The sequence below is a fragment of the Globicephala melas genome, chromosome 2 (assembly GCF_963455315.2).
Source record: "Globicephala melas chromosome 2, mGloMel1.2, whole genome shotgun sequence".
In the NCBI taxonomy this organism is placed as follows: domain Eukaryota; kingdom Metazoa; phylum Chordata; class Mammalia; order Artiodactyla; family Delphinidae; genus Globicephala; species Globicephala melas.
Genome location: NC_083315.2, coordinates 165,791,284 through 165,815,237, shown reverse-complemented (window position 1 = coordinate 165,815,237; position 23,954 = coordinate 165,791,284). Strand labels below are relative to the sequence as shown.

The following is a 23,954-nucleotide window of genomic DNA, read 5'->3' as shown; positions in this document are numbered from 1 at the left end:
CCCTAAGAGACGAAAAGAGCCAATTAAGTTCAAAAAAAGTAGAAAGAAAATAATCAAGATTGAAGTAGAAGTAAGTGACATAGAAAAACAAAACAAAACCCAGAATCAAGTAAACTAAAAGTTGGTTCTTAAAAAGATCAACAAAATTGACAAAACTTTAGCTAGACTGACCAAGAAAAAAAGTGAGAAGACTCAGATTACTAACATCAGGAACGAAAGAGGGACTCCACTAAGGACCTTACAGAAATGAAAAGAATTATTAAGGAATACTATGAACAACAGTGAGCCAACAAATTAGATAACCTACGTGAAACAGAAAAATCCCACAAAGACAGAAACTACCAAAAGTGATTCAAAAAGAAATAGAAAATCTGAATAGACATATAACAAGAGACTGAAACAGTAATTGGAAAAGCTTCCTTTAAAGTAAAGCCAGGACCAGATGGTTTCATGGGTATTTCCACTGAATGTTTAAAGAAGAATTAGCACGAGTCCTTCATAAAACTCTTCCAAAAGATAAAGAAGGAAGGAACATTTCCCAATTTGCTCTATGAAGCCAGTAATACCCTGATACCAAACCCAGACATCAAGAGAAAACAACACTACAGGCCAATATCCCTTATGAATACGAATGCAAAAATCCTTAACAAAATTCTGGCAAACTGAATCCAGCAACACATAAAAAGGATTATATACCACGACCAAGGGGGATTTATCCCAGGAATGTAAGGTTGGTTTGACATATGAAATTCAATCAATGCAATACACCACGTTAATAGAATAAAGGACAAAATGGCACGATCATCTCAATTGAGGCAAAACAGTCATTTGACAAAATCCAACACCTTAACAAACTAGGAATAGAAAATTTCCTTAGCCTGATAAAGGGCATCTATAAAAACCCCACAGCTAACATCATACTTAATGGTGAAAGGCTGAAAGCCTTCAACAAGATGAGGATATCTGCTCTTATCATTTCTATTCAACATTGTTTTGGAGGTTTGAGCCAGGAACAGTAGACAAGGAAAATAAGTAAACGTCATTCAGATTGTAAAGGAAGACATAAAACTATCCCTATTTGTAGATGGTACGATCTTGTATAGAGAACATTCTAAGGAATACACACACACACACACACACACACACACACACACACACACACACAAACTGTTAGAACTAAGAAACAAATTCAGCCAAGCTGCAAGATACAAGATCAATACGCAAAATTCAGTTGTATTTCTACACACTAACAATGAACATCAAAAACATGAAATTAAGAAACCAATTTCCATTTACAAGAGCATCAAAAAGAAAAAACTACATAGAATACCTAGGAATAAATACAACAGAAGATCAGTATGCTGAAAACTAACAAACATTGCTGAAGGAAATTAAAGAAGACTTAAATAAACGGAAAGACATCTTGTACGTGGATTGAAAGACTTAATATTGTTAAGATGGGGCTTCCCTGGTGGCGCAGTGGTTGAGAGTCCGCCTGCCAATGCAGGGGACGCGGGTTCCTGACCCGGTCCTGGGGGATCCCACATGCCGCGGGGCGGCTGGGCCCATGAGTCATGGCCGCTGAGCCTGCGCATCCGGAGCCTGTGCTCCGCAACGGGAGAGGCCACAACAGTGAGAGGCCTGTGTACCAGCACCCCCCCCAAAATATATATATATATATATAGTTAAGATGGAAATACTCCCCAAACTGATCTACAGATTCAACGCAATCCCTACTAAAATCCCAGCTGACATTTTTGCAGAAACTGACAAGCTAATTCTAATATTCATACGGCAATACAAGAGACCCAGAACAGCCAAACCAATCTTGAAAAAATAATGAAGTTGGAAAACTTACATGCTCTGAATTTAAAACTTACTTACAGAGCTACAGTAATCAAGAGTGTGTGCTACTGGCCTAAGGATATATAGAACAATGAAACAGAATTTACAGTCCAGAAATAAACCCATACATTTAAGGTGAATTGATATTTAACAACAGTGTCAAAACAATTCAATAGGGAAATAGTAATTTTTTTAGCAAATTGTGTTGGGACAACTGTATACAGATATGCAAAAGAATGAAATTTGACCCCTACCTCATACCATATACAAAAATTAACTCAAAATATCTGGTGTTCAGAATATATAAAGAGGACTTCCCTGGTGGCACAGTGGTTAAGAATCTGCCTGACAATTCAGGGGACACGGGTTCCAGCCCCGGTCCGGGAAGATCCCACATGCCACGGAGCAACTAAGACCGTGTGCCACAGCTACTGAGCCTGTGCTCTAGAACCCACGAGCCACAACTACTGAGCCCGCGTGCCACAACTACTGAAGCCCATACGCCTAGAGCCCGTGCTCCGCAACAAGAGAAGCCACTGCAGTGAAAAGCCCGTGCACCACAACGTAGAGTAGCCCCCATTCGCCGCAAACAGAGAAAGCCCCCGCGCAGCAACGAAGACCCAACACAGCCCAAAATAAACAAATTAAATAAATTTTAAAAAAAGAATATATAAAGAACTCATAACTCAACAAATAAAAAAAAAATCCCAATTTTAAAACTGGGCAAAGGGGGAACTCCCTGATGGTCAGGACTTGGCGCTTTCACTGCCAGGGACCCAGGTTCGATCCCTGGTTGGGGAACTAAGATCCCACAAGCCTCATGGTGCAGCCAAAAAAAATAAAAGTTAAAAATTAAAAAGAAAAATAAAAATGGGCAAAGGATTTGAATAGACGGTTCTCCAAAGAAAATACACAAATGGCCAACGAGCGTGTGAAAAGCTGCTCATCATCTTTAGTCATTAGGATAATGCAAATCAAAACTACTTCAGACCCACAATTATAACGATAATCAAAAAGATAAATAATAACAAGTATTGGTGAAGATGTGGGAGTATAGGCACCCTTATACCCTGCTGGTGGAAATGTAAAATGGTCCGGGCTCTCGGAAATTAGTTTGGCAATTCCTCAATATGTCCCACAAAAACCTGTACTCAAGTGTTCATAGCAGCGTTATTCATAATAGCCCCAAAGTGGAAACGACCTAAATATCCATCAAGTTATAAATGGATAAACAAAATGTAGTTATATAAACACAATGGAATTTTCACTCATAAAAAGGAATGAAGTATTGATACATGCTACATGGATGAACCTAGAAAACACTGTGCAAAATGAAAGAAGCCAGACACAAAAGGTCACATATTACATGATTCCATTTATATGAAATGTCCTGACGAGGCAAATCCATAGAGACAGAAAGTAGACTGGTGGTTGCCAGGGGATGGCGGAGGTGGAGAATGGGGGGGAGCGATTGCTCAGGGGTATGAAGTTTCTTTTCCGGGTAATGAAAGTTTTCTTAAATTATATGGTGATGTTGCACAACTTTGTGAACATACTGAAAAACATTGAACTGTATACTTTATTAGTATGAATTTTATGGTTTATAAATTACAGCTCAATAAAAAAATTGCAAAGTAGGCTGGCAGTAGCAGTTTTAGCTCTGTAAATCTGTGCTTGAATCTTTCTGTCACTAAGAACATATTTGCTAAGAAAAAAAAACAACCCAGCCTGTTTATAATAACGAATCAGGAGAATATGGTTAGCTAGAAATCAGCAAATCCATTCACGTGTTCATCCTAGATGCTACATCTAGAAAAACAGCTGTCTTCCCAGGTCTTCCTCTACATATACCTTTCTGCACCTTGTAATCCTTGCACAAACAGCAGAAAGTTTTCCTACCTGATTAGTCTGTCCAAAATTTCAGCCCACATCCCAATTCATCCAGGCCGCCAGGGAAGGCCTAGGGCATCTCCAGAATTGACCTAAAACACTGTGTGTAAGGGAAAAATCCACTTTGAGGAATTGTAACCCTGGACACTTACATGCTCAGGAGCGCCTTTGTAGATATATACAAATGCCACAGCAGAAGGATAATTTATTTTCACAGACGCCAAATTGAAGCTGATGCTTGTCTGTTTGTCTAGCATGGGTTTTGAATCCGGTTGGGACATCTGCCCTGATCTGGTCCCACCCGGCTGGCAAGCCTCATGGCCCACCACTGTTTCCTAAGAAACAGTGCTCCATCAGACCTGCTCTATGGCTGTGTCTTCCAACTGTTAGATGAGACCCATTAGCGGACTGTGAAATCAATTAAGTGGGTGGCAACTAGCATTTCCTTAAAAAGGAAAAAAAAAAAGTATTAGAGTTACGGTAAACGAGTTAAATACTATTCTGAAGACTTCTGTTTCCTTTTTATAGATATCTGTGTGCGTGTGTAAGATATTTATTACTGTGCGTCATGCTCCAAGTGTGGAAAACTTTCACAGTGGTCATGCTGTGCCCCACCCCACCCACACCTTCCACCTGTCTTCAGCGTCTCCATTGTTTAATGAGGCACCGTAAGACACCAGACACCGAAATACTTATTGTGGTTTCCACGAGCAAATGCAAGGCAGGGTGAGCAGGCCTAGGACTGGCTGGTTTGAACAGTTTCAGCGGGCTCTGGGGGACAGGGGCTGTCTCCAGTCGTCTGGTACTGACCCTGCAGTGATCAGGGCAAAGAACTAGTACCTCCTGGAGTGCGAGAGCCAGACAGAGGCCAGCGATTCAGAGTGCTGAGCTCCGGAAGGGGTAGTCTGCATATGAAAAGTGTACTTCTGGATGGGTAGCTGGCTATCTCTAAGAATTGGCTAGCCCGAGCAATGCTGGGTTGGGCAGGGCATTCGTTGCTCTTATCTGCCTAGCATCCACGCCCCACTCCTGGTAACAGCATGCTAATGTTCCCTTAGGGAACGAACCCTCCATTCCACATCAGCCATGTGGTTTGGAGGGCTGACTCTACTTCCTAGCTCTATGGGTGGGTGTGTTGAGTCCAGCTTGGCTACTCAGTGTGTTCATTCTCAGTGTCAGGCACTATTCTAGGTACTGAGAATCCACCAGTGGACAAATCAACAACCCTTGCCATTGAGTGGTTTACATGGGTTTGGGGTTGGATGGATAACCCATTTAGAGACCCATGTGTGGATTCTGCCGGGAATCACTGTCTGTAATATCTATTATCCCTTCCACCTTCCTAACAGAACCCTATTTTGCTTTGGACAGTAGGTTCCTAGCTAAAAACCTTAATTTCCTAGGCTTCCTGGCAGGTAGGAGTGGCCATGGACAGTTCTGGACAATGAGATATAAGGAGATGTCTACGTGGTAGGTGACTATCTTCCTGATAAGAAGAGACAGGCTTAGTGACACGTGTCTCCTGCCCTGTGTCCTTACTCCTTGTTCCTGCCTGGAACATGAACATACAAGCCACAGGAGCCACTTGGCAACCTTGAAGACAAAAGTCATCTGCTAAGGATGGAAGAACAGAAATGGGACACCAATGGTATGACAGAGCTACGAGACTCCCTCATCTCAGGACTTCTTATGGGATAAAAATAAATCCTCTGAGGTGAAGGCTTTGTCACATGGATTTTCTGTTACATGCAGTCGAATGCAATCCTTACCTCAGCCAGAGGCGCCACTTGTGCACTGGTTAATCCGATGGGAGGTAAGCCTAGACGGCTGGTGGCCACCTTGGCAAGCTGCCAGAGGGTGAAGCCAACACAGGGGAAACCTTGCTGAGAGATGTCCCAGATGTAACCATTCGAGCCCCATGTTGAGCTTTGCCTGAAGGTAGATTCTCTCAGTGAATCTGCCACTAAGGGCCCTTTGGCTTAAACCAGCCTGAGTTGGATTTCTCTAACATTAAGAGTCTGGACTAATTAATGGGTGAAGTGATAGAGTTTGGGGGGCTACAGGACAATGTCTATCCTGAGGGACACTCTCCTCTGACACCACCAGGAGCCCCTCCAGCCCCCCTTCCAACTGCCATCCCTTCAAGTGCAATGTCAGGGACATCTGAGAGATGCTCCCTGTGGATGCCAACTGATGTGCAAATGTAAGCATGAAAGAAGGGCTGCTGGTGTCTCTTCCACTCTCAGATTTCTTTTTTGAAGTAGGAAATTACAATTTAATTATGTGAAAAAAAATCTTTAAAATGAACTCTAACAAAACAGATGGCTAATCATACCGGAGGGAAAAACATAAGAACAGATGCAGCTGCTAATGAAAAACTTCAAACAAAATAATTTGGATAGTTAACTACCTAGAGTGGTTAACCTGCGGTACGTGGGGATGTGTGTGTCACCAGATGATGTAGATATTCATGGACCCTGGAACTAGGAGTGTTTACATGATCTAGAGAGCACAGGTCCAAGACTAGTGTTCTCGAGCTTGAGTATAACTCAGAGTCCCCTGGAGCTAATGATTTGGCAGCTCTGGAACTGGGCTGGGGGTGGGGGGGGGGGCGGAGGGGGGTGGTCAAGAATTTGCATTTGTTAACAAGTTCCCAGACGCTGCTCATGCTGCTTGTCTTGCCCCTTTGAGAACCACCATTCTAGATTAACTCCATTTAGAAACGGAGACAGGGCTTCCCTGGTGGCGCAGTGGTTAAGAATCCGCCTGCCAATGCAGGGGACACAGGTTCAAGCCCTGGTCCGGGAAGATCCCACATGCCACGGAGCAACTAAGTCCGTGTGCCACAACGACTGAAGCCCATGAACCACAACTACTGAAGCCCGCGTGCCTAGAGCCCGTGCTCTGCAACAAGAGAAGCCACTGCAGTGAGGAGCCCGCGCACCGCAATGAAGAGTAGTCCCCGCTCGCCGCAACTAGAGAAAGCCCGCGCACAGCAACGAAGACCCAACGCAGCCAAAAATAAATTTCAAAAAATAAAAAAAACCTGAGATAATTAAGATGCTGATGCTGCTTGTCTCGCCCCTTTGAGAACCACCATTCCAGATTAACTCCATGTAAAAATTGAGATAATTAAAATATCATAAAATTCACCCCTTTTAAAGTGTACGATTAGGTGGGTTTTGGTATATTAGAAAACTGTGTAACCATCACTACATAATTCCAGATGATTTTCAGGACCCTGAAAAGAAACCCCCCCTCCCTTTTAGCAGTACTCCCCATTCCCCCTCCCCTCAAGCTCTGCCAATCACTGTAGTTTGCCTATTCGGGACATTCTATATACGTGGAATCAACATGCGGCCTTTTGTGGCTGGCTTCTTTCACTTAGCATAATGTTTTCAAAGTTCACTAATGATGTAGCATGAAGGAGTATCTCATTCCCTTTTATGGCCAAATAATATTCCATTATACGAATAGACTACATTTTGTTTAATCTGTTCGTCACTTGGATATTTGGATTATTTCTATTTTTTAGCCACTATGAATAACGCTATGAACATGCGTGGACAAGTTTCTGTGTGGACATATGTTTTCATTTCTCTTGAGTATGTAACCAGGAGTAGAATTGATGCACCATATAGTAACTCTATGTTTAACTCTCTGAGGACCTGCTAGCCTGGTTTCCAAGAGGCTTTACCATTTTACATTCCCACCAGCAGTATACGAGGGTCCCAATATATCCACATCCTTGCCAACCCTTTAGGGTTGTCTTTTACTGTAGCCATTCTAGTGAGTGATTAGTGGTATCTCACTGTGGTTTTGATTTGCATTCCCCTGATGACTGATAGTAATGTCGAGCATCCTTCATGGACTTACTGGCTGCTTGTAAACCTTCTTTGGGGAATTGTTGACTCAGATGCCTTGCCCATTTATATCGCTGAGTTCTAAGAGTTCTGTATATATTCTAGATACTAGATCTTTATCAGAAATATAATTTATAAATGTTTTCTCCCATTCCAGGAGTTGTTTTTTCACTTTCTTTATAGTGTCCTAGAAGTCACAGAAGTTTTTAATTTTGATGAAGTGTTTTCTTTTAATTTTATTTTTTGGCTACTTATGCTTTCAATATATTTAAGAAACCATGGTCTAATCCAAGGTCACAACTATGTACCTATGTTTTCTTCTAAGAGTTTCATATATTGAGCTACTACATTTAAGTCTGTTTCATGTTAACTTTTGTATATGGTGTGAATTAGGGGTCCAACTTCTTTTTAAAAATGTGGCTATCTAATTTTCCTAGCGCCATTTTTTTTTTTTTTTTTTTTTTTTGCAGTACGCGGGCCTCTCACTGTTGTGGCCTCTCCTGTTGCGGAGCACAGGCTCCGGACGTGCAGGCTCAGCAGCCATGGCTCACGAGCCCAGCCGCTCCGCGGCATGTGGGATCTTCCCGGACCGGGCCACGAACCCGTGTCCCCTGCATCGGCAGGCGGACTCTCAACCACTGCGCCACCAAGGAAGCCCACCATTTGTTGAAAAGACTGTTTTTCCCCCACTGAATTGTCTTGGCACCCTTATGCAGAATTACTGACCTTAAACGTATGGGTGTATTTCTGGACTCTCAATTCTATTGCATTGATATATATTTCTATCTCATGCCAGTACCAGGCAGTCTTGATTATTATATCTTCGTAATAAGTTTTGAAATCAGGAAGCCCTTCAACTTTGTTCAAGATTGTTTTGGCTATTCTGGGTCCCCTGCATTTCCATATGAATTTTAGAATCAGCTTGTCAATTTCTGCAAAAAAAAGCTAGCTTGGATTTTGATAAAGATTGCATGGAATCTGTAGATGAACTTGAGGACTACTGCCATCTTAAAAATTTTAAGTCTTCCAACCCATGAACTCAGGATGCCTTTCCATTTATTTAATCTTCCTTAATTTCTTTCAATAATATTTTATAGTTTTCAGTGTACAAATCTTGTTCTACCTTTGTTAAATTTACCCCTAAGTATTTTGTTGTTTCTGAGGGCGTTGTAAATGAAATTTTAATTTCATCTTCAGATTGTTAATGTATAGAAATACAATTGGATTTTGTATACTGACCTTGTATTCTGCAAGTTTATTAACTCTTATAGGGTTGTGGGGGTTTTTGGGTGGATTTCTTAGGATTTTCTATATATAAGATCATGTCATCTGTGAGTACAGCTCTACTTCTTCCTTTCCAAATTGGATGCGTTTTATTTTTCCTTGCCTATTTACCCTGGACAGAACCTCTAGCGCAATGTTTAATAGAAGAGGAAAGAGTGACATCTTTGTCTTGTTCCTGATCTTAGGGGGAAAAGTCTTCAGTCTTTCACCATCAAGTATGACGTTAGCTTTGGGTTTTTTTGGAGATGCCCTTTATCAGATTGAGGAAACCTGCTTCTATCCCTAGTTTGTTGAATGTTTTGTTTTTTTTTTTAAATCAAGAAAGGGTGTTGGATTTTGACAGATGCTTTTTTGTGTCTGTTGAGATGATCATGTGGTTTTCACCCTTTAGTCTAAAAATACAGTGTGTTACATTAATTGTTCTTCAAGTGTTGAATCAGCTTTGCATTCCTGAGATAAATCTCACTTGCTTAACTGTTTATAAAGAAGAAAACCAAGATGCATGAAGGTTAATGAACTGCCCAAATCTCACAGAAAATTAGTGGCAGAGTCACAAATAGACCCTGCTTTCCCAGCCCATGGCCTCTAGTCTGGCCCTTGTGGGGAGGCAAGGGGATGCAGGGGAAGGTGCAGCGTTGTCAAGGCTGGATTAATGAACAGACCCCTCAACATTATTCAACATTTGTGTTGTGCCTCACACATCTTGGAGGTGGTTTTCACAAATACTCTATTTTCCATATCAACAGTCTATTTTTCATATCTCCCCATTTCACAGGTAAGTAAGCTAAGGTTTGGTGAAATTCAGTGACGTAAACATCACAAAGTGAGAGGTAGTACCTGGACTTGAATGCAGGTCTTTAGAGTTTAAATCCTGGGTCCTCTGTACTATACTGCTCGCCTGCCCTCTGAGTCCTGTGATTTCAAAGCCTGTGGAAGTCCTTTTACTACCCACTGGCTGACAGAGGTGTCGACCGTCAGCATAGAGCTTTATACTTTCAGCTCATGGCTGTGATCGAAACAGAAAAATCCTCTTAAGAAGGGGAATCATTAAAGTTTTCTTATTCCTTAGGGGTTAATGAACTTTAGAATCAATAATTTTTAGTTACTTTTAATCTACTTCTGTTTTATCCTTAAATTTAGACTTACCATTAAATTGATTGGTCTTTGAGGGGCACAGAAGCCCCAGGGTTAATGGTAGCTAGATTGCCAGCTTCAAATACCAGCTCTGGCATATTCTACCTGGGTGACCTTGGAAAAATATTTAGCCTCTGTGTATCTCAGTTTTCTAACCTGCAAAATGGGGATAACAACAGTTTCATTGTGCTCACTGTCTACCTCTCAGTGCTATTGTGAGACTGAAGTGAGCCAACATGGGAGATACATTTAGCACAACGCCTGGCGCAGAGCAAGCACCAAAGTTTAGCTTTTGTTGATATTAATGGTTAATTAACTTCCAGTTACCGAGTATCTACTACTCAAGCACTGGGTTGGGTGGTTTTATGAAGACTAAAACAGGTTCAGAGAAGTAAGCCATCTAGCCCAAGGTCACACAGCTAGGAAGTGGCAGACCCAGAAGTCCAAAACCAAAGCCTCTTAATTACACTGTCCTGAGTCCTGGAGGATGCCTTTTGACCCTGAAGGCATTAGAGGGGCAAGGAGGGGCCCCATGGGAAGCAGACAAGTCAGGGCTATAACCAAACCGAGCTGCCAGGCTGAGGCTGGGGAGGAAGGAGAAGACTGAAAGGGAGGATGTGAGAGGAAACAGGCTTCAGCAAGGCAGGCCCCGCTGAGGGCTGACACGGAGATGTGGGCAGTCAGGGCTGAGTGCACAGGGACCAAAGGCCCGGTAATAGACGCCCTGGCAGCCCAGTGCAGGGACCTGGAAAGCTTGCGGGGGCTGAGAGAGCCCTTCCCCAGGGACGTGCCCTTGGCCCAGTCTCCCCCTCACACCGCACACTCGGGTAACACGGTTCAGCCTCCGGAACCCTGTTCGTGCTTCCCCAAGAAGCATCCTCCCACACAGGAGAGGGGGACAGATCAGACAAACAGACCAGGACCTCCCAGTCAACAGAGAAGCCGGGCCCAGAGTTCCCTCGGTTGGTGCAGCTCCCAGGGACCCTTATCCCAGCTCCGCGTACGTGTCCACAGCCCCTATCATGTCCAGCTCTGGGACTGGATGTAAGTGCGTCCCAGAGCTGGGGTCGGTTCGTCGACTCCCTGATTCTAACGATGATCCCAAGCTATGGCCAGCTTTGCACTCCGCCTCAGGAATCCCAAGGCTTGGGGCCAAAGAGAGCTGTTTCATCCTCTGTCACTCGCAACTGTGTGGCAGCAGGTGGACCCTCACCCTCTCTGAGCCTCCTTTTGTCCTTGTCTGTGAGGTGGTAACTGCCCCGCCTCACCCACTCCAACGATCTGTGGGGAGACTAAAAAAAGGCAAAAAGCACAGAGCTCATTGTCCCGCCTCTGAAGGCCGCACCTTGAATCTGGAGGCCCCGGGGAGGGTGAAACAGAGGCCGCTGGTCCCACGAACACCAACGAAGTGAAGAACGCTTGCTGGTCCTGCGCTGGCAGGCACGCTCGCTTTAAACATCCAGCAAACATTCAGGGCCGGGCTGTGGGCTCCCGGTGCTTACAAACCACGCAGACCCAGCAGCTGGCCGCCCCCTGCACTCCAGAGCAGGTGCTCCAGCTTGGGGGCCCTCTTGGCCAAAGGCGACACTGGGACCAGGCCGAGGACGGCACTTCGGGGGTCAGGCAGGCCTGCGGTACCAGCCCTGCCCGTGGCCCCCACTCACCTGTGTGCAGCTTCCTGAGCCCCCGTTTCCTCCCCCGGGAAACGGGGACCACACGAGCCACCCAGCAGGGCTGTGTGCAGAATCTAAGCACCAAATATAAGGTGTGAAGCACAGTGCGGGGCTGGGGCTCCATGAAGCTACAGGTCGGGGCCCTGTCCCCTCCTCTGTTTCACTAGGAGGTTGGAAGCCACACAAGTCCCTCGCTAGAGCTGCTCTGGCGTAAGTCATCAGCTAAGATTGGCTGTACTGCTTCTCTCCACGCTTCGCTGCAGCTCCCACGGGGGTGGACACGCTGAGTGGGTCCTCAGCATTCCCCAGGCCAACTTCCTCCTACTGCGTCTGCAGAGGCGTTTCCCAGACTCCCTTGCAGCTGAAGTTCTGGACTCAGATTGGGTCCCTTTGAAAAGCAGAGTTGAGATGGGGCCGGGCTGCCTTTCTGCTGCTTTAGATGCACCACTGTTAAGCAGGGCTCTGGGGATGTTAGTCCTGCTGCAGTAGCACGTCCGTGCCCAGGTGCTAGCTGAGTGGGAATCAGAGATAGTCCCTCAGGCTGGACCGGCAGCCCCGTGTCCACTGTGTGGTGCTGGGGCGCTAGAGATCAGCTGCGGCAGCGGCCTCATGGTCCCCGGGTCACAGTTCTGACGGCGAGTTCTTGAACATTTGGGTGCATCCCAGCTCCCCACCTCCCCAATCCTGGCGTGGTGGCAGCGGTTCAGTGGGAGTCACTGCTGGTGCCCAGCCAGGAGCGTCCTTCCCACCACTGCATAAGGGACCTATGTCTATCAATTTCTCCTGCATCTGAGACGGGTTCCATCCATCATGTCCTGATGAAGCTGGAGGTACTTGTCATAGACACCTACAAGGGGTGCAGGCACGTGGGCTCAGCCCTCCTTCCCTCTAACCCACCCTCCCGGGGGCCACCAAAGCCGTGTTGGCGAGCACGGCTTCTGACCAGGGGTGGACCCCTGACCTCTGGGACTGTAGCATTTTCTCTCTCTCTCGGGACTCTGGAATTCAGATGCAACACCAGTGAACCAAGTTAGGGAAGAAGGACCTGTCAGGAGTCAGTCTGAGGCCAGTGGGAGGCTACGATCTGCCGTGTGCACTGACAGTGAATTTGAGAAAAGCCGGTCTGCAGCCAAAGAGCAGAACGAGACAGGCAGGTGTGGAGAAATGAAGACAAGAGCCGCAACACTCATGGAGGTCCCGAGTCCGGCCCCTGGGGGAGTCCAGCTGTTTCCCTGCTCGTGGGATCCATAACACACCCCTATATCCTTATGGGGGGGAGAAAAAAGGTCTCCTTCTATCTCAAAGGGAGCTTGTGTGACCTGGTGCATGGCGGGTCCTGGGCCCCTTCACTTCCCAGCTTGCACTGCACGGGCCTGGCTGCAGGGTCATCACAGAGCAGATTCTAGGGCAGGTGGTCCAGATGCCCAGCTCTGTCTGGTCAAGACCGCCCCTTGGGCAAGCCCCTTCCCCTCAGTTTCCTGCTTTGGAATATAAGAAGGTCTAAAATTCCCAAAATCCCTTTTAACTCTAGTATTCAGAGACCACTTGTTGTTAACCACAGAGAATTCAGAGGAAAACCGCTTTCATTTAGATTAAAAGATAGAAACAGACCCCCCCTTTCCCTATTATGCTTTAGTAGCTATTTGTATAAACCACTCATCACCAGAAAGGGAAAATAATACAAATGTCCATCCACTGATGAATGGAGGAATGTGGTACATCCATACAATGGAATATTACTCAGCCATAAAAAGGAATGAAGGACTGACACATGCCACAACGTGGATGAACCTTGAAAACATCACGCTAAGAAGGCAGACACAAAAGGCCACTTATTGGATGATTCCATTTATATAAAGTGTCCAGAATAGATAAATACAGAGAGACAAAGTAGAGTAGTAGCATTTGCCAGGAGATGGGGGAAGGATAGAGAATAACTGCTAATAGATAGGGGGCTCCTTTTGGGTGCTAAAGAAAACCGATGGGGGTGATGATGGGTACACAACTTTGTGAGTAGACTAAAAACCACTCAACTCTATACTTCAAAGGTATGAACATTAGGGTAAGTAAATTACACTCCAATAAAGCTGTTATATTAAAAAATAACAGTGCTCAGCCAGTGTCTGTTCTAACTAGGTGTGAACTGACACCTCAGCGCTCCACAGTGGCTGACAAGGGCACTTCTCTGAAATCCTGACCTTGACTTACGGGACAATCTACCGAACGTGTGATTTCTCTGGTGGCCCCCGCGGCCGAGGCAAAAACAAGATCATTTCCACCATAAAGTGCCGTGTGTCTCTGGAGGCCTGGAGCAGACGGGAACCGCGTGTGGAATTTCACATGTACATGAGCCCACGGCACCAGCAGCTTCTCCACTGTGTTCCCAGATGTGCCGAGCGGCTAAGAGGAAAGAATAGGGCCCAGAGTTTTCTAGAGCTCCATTTCTGCAGTATCCCTTACTGGGCTCAGAGAGACTAAGCAGACCTCTCTCTTCCCCGTCAGCACGGCTCTGTCAGTGCTATGTAGAAGATGGGGCTGGGGTGGGGAGAAGAAGCCCTGGAAGCTTCCCGAAACCTTCAGATGGCTCGCACCGAGTTTTATGCTGCTAAAGGAAGAAAAGGTTTAGCTGTGCCATCCGAGGCCTGAAGAACGCATGCCAGGTCCCAAAGGCCCATAATTCAACTCAGTTCAACATGGTTTGCTCAACACAGACTCGAGTTCTTTGGCACCTGTGCAGAAGCTAGAAGACACCCCAGGCGGAGACAAGCATTTTCTCACGGGCTCCAAAGGAAGGAGTTGAAAGAATCCCCTGGTTGGGCTACAGTGCTGTCCCTTCAGCACATCTGGGGTCAGAATGTCAGTGTGCAAATCCTGGCTCTGCCCCTTCCTCCTGTGTGATCTTGGGCAACTAAACCTCTCTGAGCCTCAGTTTCTTCACTTGGGAAATGGGGATAATAACAGTACCCACCTTCCAGGGTTGTCCTGAGGACTCAGTGAGTTCATCTGCGTGAAGCACCCTGCCTGGCTCACTGCAAGTGCTCAATAATAAGCTTTACTGCCTGTTACCATTCAAGAACCTCCCAGGGCCTGGGCTTCCGCTCCCAAGTAGACTGGCTCGGGATGGCGTCCCTAGCTCAAGGGGCACAGGGCGGAAGGGTGGTTCCCCACATGATGGTTGTGTGACTTGGGAAGTCCCACAGCCTCTCCGAGCCTCAGTTTTCCTCTCTGTAAAATGGGGATAATGATAATGCCTCCCTCACAAGGCAGCTGCGAGGACTGAATGTAAGTGCACAGTACAAAGAGGCAGTAGTTAGTCAGGGCTGCCCAGTTCGGAAACCTGCTCTCCACTTAGTAGCTGGGTGACTGTGGGAAAGTCACTTAACCTCTCTGTGCTTCCCTTTCCTTCTCCATAAGATGGAGATGACCATCGTCCCCACCTCACGTGTTGTCATGAGGATTAAATGAGGGAATACATGTAAAGCTCTTAGAGCAGGGCATGGCACACAGAAGCCCCATAAGAGCCCTGTAAGAATTCCCTATTTTTCACTCAACGCCGGACATACAGCAAGTCCCCAATTAGATGTGGTCACTATAATAATGGTGGACGCAGGCGCCAGCATCCCAGAACACAAGATGTGATTTCTTTACCCTTAGGGGGGCAGGAGGAGTCCAGTTGGAGGGCAAGGGTGTGGCCCACAGGGCAGGAGGACGTCTCAGACTGTACGTCAGCCACAAACAGCCTGTACTAAGGGCTTTCCCCAGCCAGGCTGGGGCTCAGGGTCACCGGCTGGCCACTGCAGGGTAGTGCCTGGGCCGCAGCTCACAGTTTCCACGGGAGGAAGAACTCCTTCTCCTTTTCCTCTCCCACAACAAACAGCTGGCCCAGGAGGCCCGATTACCAGCCTCTGTGGCTCAGAGTGGGAACAGCATGGCTGCGCCTGGTGTCGATATAAATCCAGCATCAGACCTGGTGGGCACCAGATGCAGGCTGGGGCTGGGTGCCCCTGGCTCTGGTTCACAAGCCCAGTGACGCTTCATGTGGGTGGGCAGAGCCCGGGGGGCCGCGGCTGGCGTTTCCACCTCACCTACCCTTCAGCTGTGTGGTAAGGGCAGGAGATGCTACATAAAGTGGACCATGAAATTATCCGCTCAGATTTACCCAGCAAGGTCCCAGAGGGCAGGCTCCATGGCTGTCCTGTTCCCACCTGGATCCCCAAGACCCACAACAGTCTGGTACCCAAATATTTACTGACTAAAACAATCCCCTTGGGGCTTCCCTGGTGGCACAGTGGTTAAGAATCCGCCTGCCAGTACAGGGGACACGGGTTTGAGCCCTGGTCCGGGAAGATCCCACGTGACGTGGAGCAACTAAGTCCGTGCGCCACAACTACTGAGCCTGCGCTCTAGAGCCCGCGAGCCACAACTACTGAGCCCACGTGCCACAACTACTGGAGTCCACACGCCTAGAGCCCGTGCTCCGCAACAAGAGAAGCCACTGCAATGAGAAGCCTGCGCACCGCAATGAAGAGTAGCTCCTGCTCTCAGCAACTAGAGAAAACCCGCGTGCAGCAGCTAAGACCTAATGCAGCCAAAAATTAAATAAATGAATAAATAAATAAATTATTTTTTAAAAATCCTCTTGTCTGCAAAGTGCCTGAAACCCAGGGCCCAGCACATGGGAGGCACCTAGCAGAGACTAATTCCCTCTCCCCGACCCTGGGGATGAGCACAGCACCAGGCCTCCAGGGATTCTGGCACCCGTGACCTTTCTAGAACATCGCTTATGGCCCAAGCAGGGGAGGGCATGCGAAGCTGGGTATAACAGAAACCATGAGACTAAAGCACACTGTGACCCAGATGAACATTTACTGAGCACCCATGTGTCACACAGTGCACAGAAGCAGTGTCTAAAGCTCTATCTCACTTACTTACTTATTTACAGAGACCCAAGTGCCATCGGCCCATTTTGTGGATGAGGAACTGAGGTTTAGGAGATGAAGCAGCTTGCCCGGGGCCAGGGCGCTGGTGAGTGGTAGAACCGAGATTCGAACCCGGGACTTCTGGACTCCAGAGCCTGCCTCCCAGCCTGTCCCCGACCATGCAGAAGAGCTGCACACCAGACGGCCTGGCGTCACTCCTTGACACCTGCAGCCACGCTGGTTCCAAGCTGACCAGAGGGACGGATTCTGCCCTCTTCCCAGTGCCCCACCCCCTTACCCCTTCCCTGGCCCCATGCTTCCTTCCTGGGGTCCAGTTTAGGAGAACATGAACGCCATCCACCCCGAAAGCCCCTCAGGGCCTCCCTACAGCCCCAGATGATTGTGATGCCACAACCGGAGATGAGCTGAAAAGATGAGGAGGGCGAGCGGGTGGACGGAGGGCTGGATACTCGGAATTTCCCACAGTGCTGTGTCCCACCCACTGGCTCTAAATTCCTGTAAGCCTCTGTCCACACCAGCCTCGATCTCCCTCGGCTGCCGTACACACCTAAACGGGTGGCAGCCGCACGACTCTGTTCCCACCCCTGCTCCTCACGCTGAGGGGGGAGGAGGAGGTGGAGAGGAAGTCACTTGTGGTTTCCCAGGGCAACACCTGGAAACACTTCCGCAGGGACACAAAGGGAGCTTTCCGCAGGGACACAGGAAGCCCCGGCCCGTTCCTGAGGGCGAGGAGCGGCAAGCGCTGGGCGGAAGCTCACAGCACTTGGCTCTGCTGCGGGCCGGCCCAGGGGAACGTCCTGGAGCCCTTGGCTTGAAGAGGAATGTGGAACCAACTTCAACAGGAAGCCCCTGCCCACCAGGAAGGGCAGAGCTCCCTGGGGAAGGGCTCATGGGGGCAGGGACCTGGTCCTGGCCTTTGCAAGAGAGCAGCATTATAAGCACCGCCGCCCGCCCCGGGAGGTGACCTGCCCAGAGTCCCTGCAGGGAGCTAGACCCGATTTCCCATAAGCCACTTCTCTAAGGAGCATCAGATCCTGGCAGCAGGACAAGGGGAGGAGGTAGTTGGCTCTGGGGCCACCCCACAAAGTCCTGCCAAACTCAAGGTTTCAAGGAAATGGAAAGATGAGTTGCCCTTACACGGGGCTGCCTCACTTTATAGAATAGCAGCCACCAAAAAGGGCGCGTCCCTTCCCTGCTTTCCTGCAGAGCCCTGGTCTATGAGCAGCATCAGGACCAGGATCCAGACGAACCGGCAGTACAGGGTGGTGGGGACGGTGACCCCGTCGGGCCGCATGTCTGTAAAATGGGGATTGCATCCGCCTCCTGGGGCTGGAGAACAGAACACCGCAAATAGTAGCCCCTTCTCAGTCCGACTCCCCAGCAAGGTAGGCTGTTTCCTGGACAACGGATGCATCTCCCTCTCTGTGGCCACACTCCAGGCCTCCCTGGCATCTGACGTCCAGGTCCTGAGGAACTGAAACCCCACTGGTGATTACAGCCCCTGTTCTCAGCCCCACGTGGACTTGGCTGGTGATGTGACGGCTCGAGGCTACGTGCAGTACCCAGGGGACTGTGTCCGGACCTCTCAGGACCACAGAAGTAAGAAACGCTAGGTGGGGCAGGCCCGTCCTGGTCCATCAGCCCTGGAGCAGGCTCTCCTCTGGGTGGACACGCCTCCCTCCCAGGATTCCGCCCCACAGAAAGCTTCTTTTTCCTGCATATCTAAACGGATGATCTGATACAGGTTTCCAGGATCTGCAGAAGACCACCCCTCCCTCCCTCAGTGTCCCAGCCCCAGTTCCAGGGGCCAAGCTCCCACCCAAAGACAGTTCGACCTTTAGCCCACCAGACTAGCTGGCTGAGCATGACCTTTGCTCCCACAGAGTGTTCCGGAACGTGGGCCGACGTGGGCCGACGTGCCAGGGATGTCTTAGAGGCAGCCCGAGATACAGATCCCTCAGCCCTCTGGTCAGCAGAGGGGGCCCTGGGGAGGACCCAACCCCTGGGCTGGGCCCCTCTGTGACCTCAGTGGGGGAAATACATTCCACTTTCTGGGTCTTCCCTTAATGTGAAAGAAGGCTGGGAGGTGCTGACCAGGAGCAGCAATTCCTAACCTGGCCTAGGCCCCTAGGTTTGAAAATGCAGATTCCCAGGCCACGTTCCAGTCCTTGGACTATCTGGGTTTGGGAACCAGGCCCTGAATTTGGAGAAGAGCCCCCGGGGAGCTGTGCCCAGCACGCTCTGGAGACTCTAATCCAGAAACTCCGAGGAAGCCCTGTGACTGCAAATAGAACCTATATTTTCCAGATGAAGCACGGGGCAGAGTAGCCCAGTCCAGGAGGGCCCACACCATCTATTTGGGAAGCAGGAGTGTCCCCACAAAGATGGGGACGAGGGGCTGGGGCAGCCTCTCCCCTCTACCCCCCCAAGCCATGTCCCAAATCAGGTGTGGTCTGTAAGCCTGATGTTAAAAACATAGAATTCTTTTCAGAAAAACATCAAGTTCTGGACTTGAAAATTTGGAATTCTGCTGCCTCTCAGGATGGCAGGAAACCAAGAAAAAACCTCTGAGATGAGGCCAAAGAGTTCAGGCCTTCATTTCCCATCGTGGACTGCAGAGGAGTTTGGTTAAAGATGAAGACAGACTGGGTGTGTCTGGGGATCCTCTCGCGCACGAACTCCTGAATTCATTCATTTGACGGATATCTACTAAGCACCTACTACGTGTCGGGCTTGGGCACTGGGGATACAGTGAATGAAACAGACAAAGATCTCGGCCAGCACGGAGGTGATATTTTAGCCGGGGAGACACAAGATAACCAAATAGATAAAATACTTAAATTAGGGTGGTCAGGGAAGGCCACACCGAGAAGGTGACGTTTCTGCAGAGACCCGAAGAAGGCCACACCGCGAAGGTGACGTTTCTGCAGAGACCCGAAGAAGGTGAGGAAAGGAGCCATACAGATAACTGGGGAAAGCGCATTCCAGCAAAGGGCAAGTGTAAAGGTCCTGGGGCAGGAGCACACCTGCTACTGTTCTGGGAAGGACAGTGAGGAGGCCAGTGTGGATGCAGCAGAGGTGAGGTCAGCACGGAGCTGGCAGTCAGATGACACTGGGCCCGTCCAATGAGATGGGAGGATGCTCAGGGCTGGGGGCAGAGTCACGCCTGTTCTGACTTACTTATAGGTAGGAGATGTCATCAAATAGATAAGGCGTAACTGTCTAAAGGTCATTTATGGCCTCAGAATATCCTGTCCCAGCAAATGTACAACGCATGGGCAAAACAGCCTGCCCGTGCTGGAAGGGCTGGAGAGTCTGAGCATGCCCATAAAAGTAACACACATGGCTGTTTCTCTTACTGCATGGGAAAGCCTCGATGCCCTGGGCATCTGAGTGCAGTCACTGGGGGTTACTGGCACTTCCCAAGTCTCCATCTGGCCGGCCGTCTGGCACACAGGCTCCCCAGCCCTGGGCTGTGCCTGCATCCCAGTGCAGCTGTAACCCACAGTTCAGCACTTAGGAGGTGCTCGCCGAGTGACTTAATGCCCACCCTTCCCACCAGCCTCCCCCGCCCTCATGGGTCCAACTCTCCATCCTGAAGACCCGGGGTTGGACCCTCGGAGCCCCCAGCAGTGTAGCCCGGGAGCACCCCCCCGCCCTGAACTCACCAGGCATGGAGAAGGGGGACAGGAAAGCGGCCTCGACCAGCTCTGGCTCTGGGGGTGGCGGCGGCTGCTCCCGCTCCTGTTGCAGCTCTGCAGGGTTTTCCACAGGAACGTTCCCGTTCTCTATGCTCTCGTGTCTCCCGTTCTGAAGTGGCTTGCTGCTCACACCGTTTGCCGAGCTGATCAGCCTCTGCCTCTGCGTGGACAGGAGGCAAGACAGACACCCAGGCGTGTGACAAAGTGTCGCCCTGTTGCTTTGTTCCTCCCATGTGGCGGCCCTTAGGGGTTTCGAGAACGACGCCCCTGGAGATGGGTTTGCCTGAAAAATGGCCCAGGGACTTTGGAATCCAGCTAAGTTTGCTCATTTCCACTTGGACCAATACCAGCGAGGGTATCAGTCAGAGCCCTGGGCCTCCTCTTCTTAGCGTCAACCTGACAACCCATCCCATGTCACTGGATGACAGCGATCATTCTGCATCCGCCCAGTAGATGGTCATAAACCACCTGAAAACAGTCACACAGGAGAGACTTTGCATCGTTTAAAAAAATTTTTTTTCACACAAAAAGTGCATTTATATTATGTGTCCAACAGCCCAATGATGATTCACATCAAGACATAGAACATTTCCAGCCCCTCCAAAGACTCCTTTAGGGTCCCCTCTCTCCAGGGGTAACCAAGGTAACGCCATTCTGACTTTTATAAACATCAATTAGTTCTTCCTGAACTTGAGCTTCCTACAAATGGATTCAAAGAGTACATATTATTTTATGTCTGGCTTCTCTCACTCAACTGAATATCTGTGAGGTTCATCCCTGTTGCTGCACACAGCAGTCACTTGATATTTTTCAGGGCTGTATAGTAGTCCATCCTGTGACTAACACACAACATATCCTTTGCTTGTTGAAGGGCATTTAGGTTATTTCCCCTTTTTGGTTATCATGAAGAATGCCATGAACATTTGTGTACACATCTTTTTGTAGACATATGCGCTCATTTCTCCTGGGTATTTATCTAGGAGTGGGGTTGCTAGGTCATAAGGTAGGTGCAAGTTGAACCATTTTACACTCACACCAGCAACGGATTACAATTTCAGTTGCTTCCCATCCTGGTCAACGTTTGATACTGTCAATCCTTTTCATTTTAGCCATTCTGGTGGATGGGCGGTGGTATCTAATGGTGGTTTTAATCTGCATTTCCCTAACAACGAATGATGTTGAGCATCCTGATTGGGTTAGTGGCCATTCGGAAGGCCTCTGCTGTCTAAGTCTTTTGCCACGTGAAATGGGTGTGCTCTGAACCGAACCGTCCCCTTCCCTCCCCCATCTCCTTGTAGCTACTGACCAAGTCTGCCTCCTTTCTACCCAAGCAGAAGCTGACTTTGCTCGCCAAGTCTGTGGGTTTCTACAAAACCAGGGAAACGTAGAGGCCACATTTCAAGAAATCAACAGGTTTTCATGCTCCCAAGAATCTGTTTGCCTTTGCACAGCTCATCTTTGTCTGGCTCCCATTAAAAATATTTATGGGGCTTCCCTGGTGGCGCAGTGGTTGAGAGTCCGAGATCCCACATGCCGCGGAGCAGCTGGGCCCCTGAGCCATGGCCGCTGAGCCTGCGCGTCCAGAGCCTGTGCTCCGCAACGGGAGAGGCCACAACAGTGAGAGGCCCGTGTACCGCAAAAAAAAAAAAAAGAGGCATAGGTTACAACACGAAGGAGGTGACAGATCCACATGCTGAGAGAGACAAACCAGAAGGTTTCTATAGGTTTCTCAGTTTCCTTCTAGAGTCGCTCTACTCATAGAGAACAGGTGTGTATTCATTCTTTTTTTGCCCTGAATAACAGTTAAAATAAACAATCCATACTTCAGACTAGCCTTTCTCCAATTAGTTTTACTCTAGTACTTGACAAAATACTTAGCAGAACATGGCAGGCATGGTATTTGATTGCTACCTGCCTTAAAATCCTTCCCGATAAGACCATTTGCTGCCTGTGCGTGAGGTTTGGGCTTCCTTCCTTCAACAGGTGCGGTGATAAATGCCGGCCTGGCAGAGGACACCCCAGGCCCAACACCAGAAAGTGTGCTGACAAGCCAGGGCCTCCTCATACTGCCAGAACCCATCCGAGGCCACTCGCTCTCACGGTCTCATGGTCCCTGAAGCAAACTCACCTCGTTAATTATGATCCTGCTGGCCATGCGCAGACGAGTCCTGGGCCCAAACTTATTGGTGATCATTACGCGTAAGCCTGCTTCTGGGAAGGTGAACTTGGGAGGGCTGGAGCTCATGACCTCATCCACCATCACCACTGGGTTTTTGCTGTACTGCGGCTCCTCCTTCACTATATTGAGCACAAAGCCATGATTAGCGCTGAGATCCCCCAGGGCCAAACCCAAGGGCTGGGGCGACTGGCTTCCCCTCTCGGTGCAGACTTCTCGGGCTGTGGTCTCAGCAGCTGGTAGCCGCCTGGAAGCCTAGCTGCAGCTCATCCCCTTAGTCAAGTGGGCCACGGGGTCTGAACCGCCTGCAAGCACTGGACAGAGCCCCAAAGTCCCCCTGTTACAGGACCACTCCCCCATCTCCACCGCCAGCCCCTCCGCCAATCGATGCCCTTCTCTTCTGGGGCCCAGTCTTGGCTAATTGCAAGGGTCTTTCAGTTCCTCGTCTAAGCCTCACAGGGCAGCCCGCCTACAAAGTGGACAGGATTCCTGCCACCTCTCACCCCTGACTCTGAGAGGATCTTTCTTTCCTGCTGTTTACAGAGGCTCAGACAAAACTTTACAAATTGACAAGGGCCCCCTGGGATGGAAAATGCTGGGAGGCACCAGACAGCACCGGCCCTAAACTTCCCACGAGGCCACCTGCTCTGTCTTAGAGGAACCATCTCCACCTGGCACAAAAGGATGCTTGCAAATTTGTTCTCCATGAGGTAGGCAGTGAGGTCAAAGACCTGGCTCACACGCCCTGGGCGAGGCAACTGAGACCCAGGAGAAGCCTGCTTGCGGAGGGTGCACGGAGAGCTGCTGGCCGAGCCCAGTGTCTCCAGTAAAACCAGCACCCTCCGGCAGGGAGGCCACTCTCTCTGACCCTTTGCTGCCACTCATGCTGCAGAAGAACAAATCTCCCCAGTGCCCAGACCTGCCCTGCCACCTTCCCAAACACGCTCCAAGCTCGAGTCCCGGGGGGTTTGACCCCCAGAGGGTCCAGAAACAGAAGCACTCCGGAACACAGCACACAGAAGCAGGGGGCTTTCCCCTCCAAGGGGCTATCAAGGCGGATACGCCCATCCCTCTCCACTGGTCACCGGCTCCCAGTGAGTGTCCTTCCTGGATAACAGGGTAACCAGGAGTAGTCGAGAGCAAACCTAAGCAGGAGTTAATGGCACAAACACGAACAAATGCACACCAGCCACACACACCCTCACCTAAGAGGCAGCAAGGCTCAGCAGACAGGAGGCGTGTGGTTAGAACCAAAGCCAGGAGGACCATGCATTTTTTCGGAGACAGACACTAACCTCCAACAAGGCGTGCGCTGGACTCGGATTTTGTTTTGTAAATGCATGTGTTACGGCTTGGATGAAAGCAGATTACTTACAATTTAGAAGAGGAGAAGAGTTAAGGAGACAAAGGCCAACAGAGATTGCCAGAGGTGATTAGCGTGCGGTGGA

The 23,954-nt window shown here is 49.0% G+C and overlaps 1 protein-coding gene across 4 annotated transcripts in view; it reads right to left on the bottom strand.

The window, feature by feature from the left end:
* Positions 1-23,954, bottom strand: part of SLC24A4 (solute carrier family 24 member 4) — a 177,638-nt gene that overhangs the window by 21,253 nt on the left and 132,431 nt on the right. For all 4 annotated transcript variants that reach the window (XM_030883521.2, XM_060295207.1, XM_030883522.2 and 1 more), the window contains exons 11-12: positions 22,459-22,628; positions 20,298-20,490 (exon numbers count right to left, since the gene is read on the bottom strand). In XM_030883521.2, the coding sequence (XP_030739381.2) occupies positions 20,298-20,490; positions 22,459-22,628 (363 nt within the window). The remainder of the gene's footprint in view (positions 1-20,297; positions 20,491-22,458; positions 22,629-23,954) is intronic.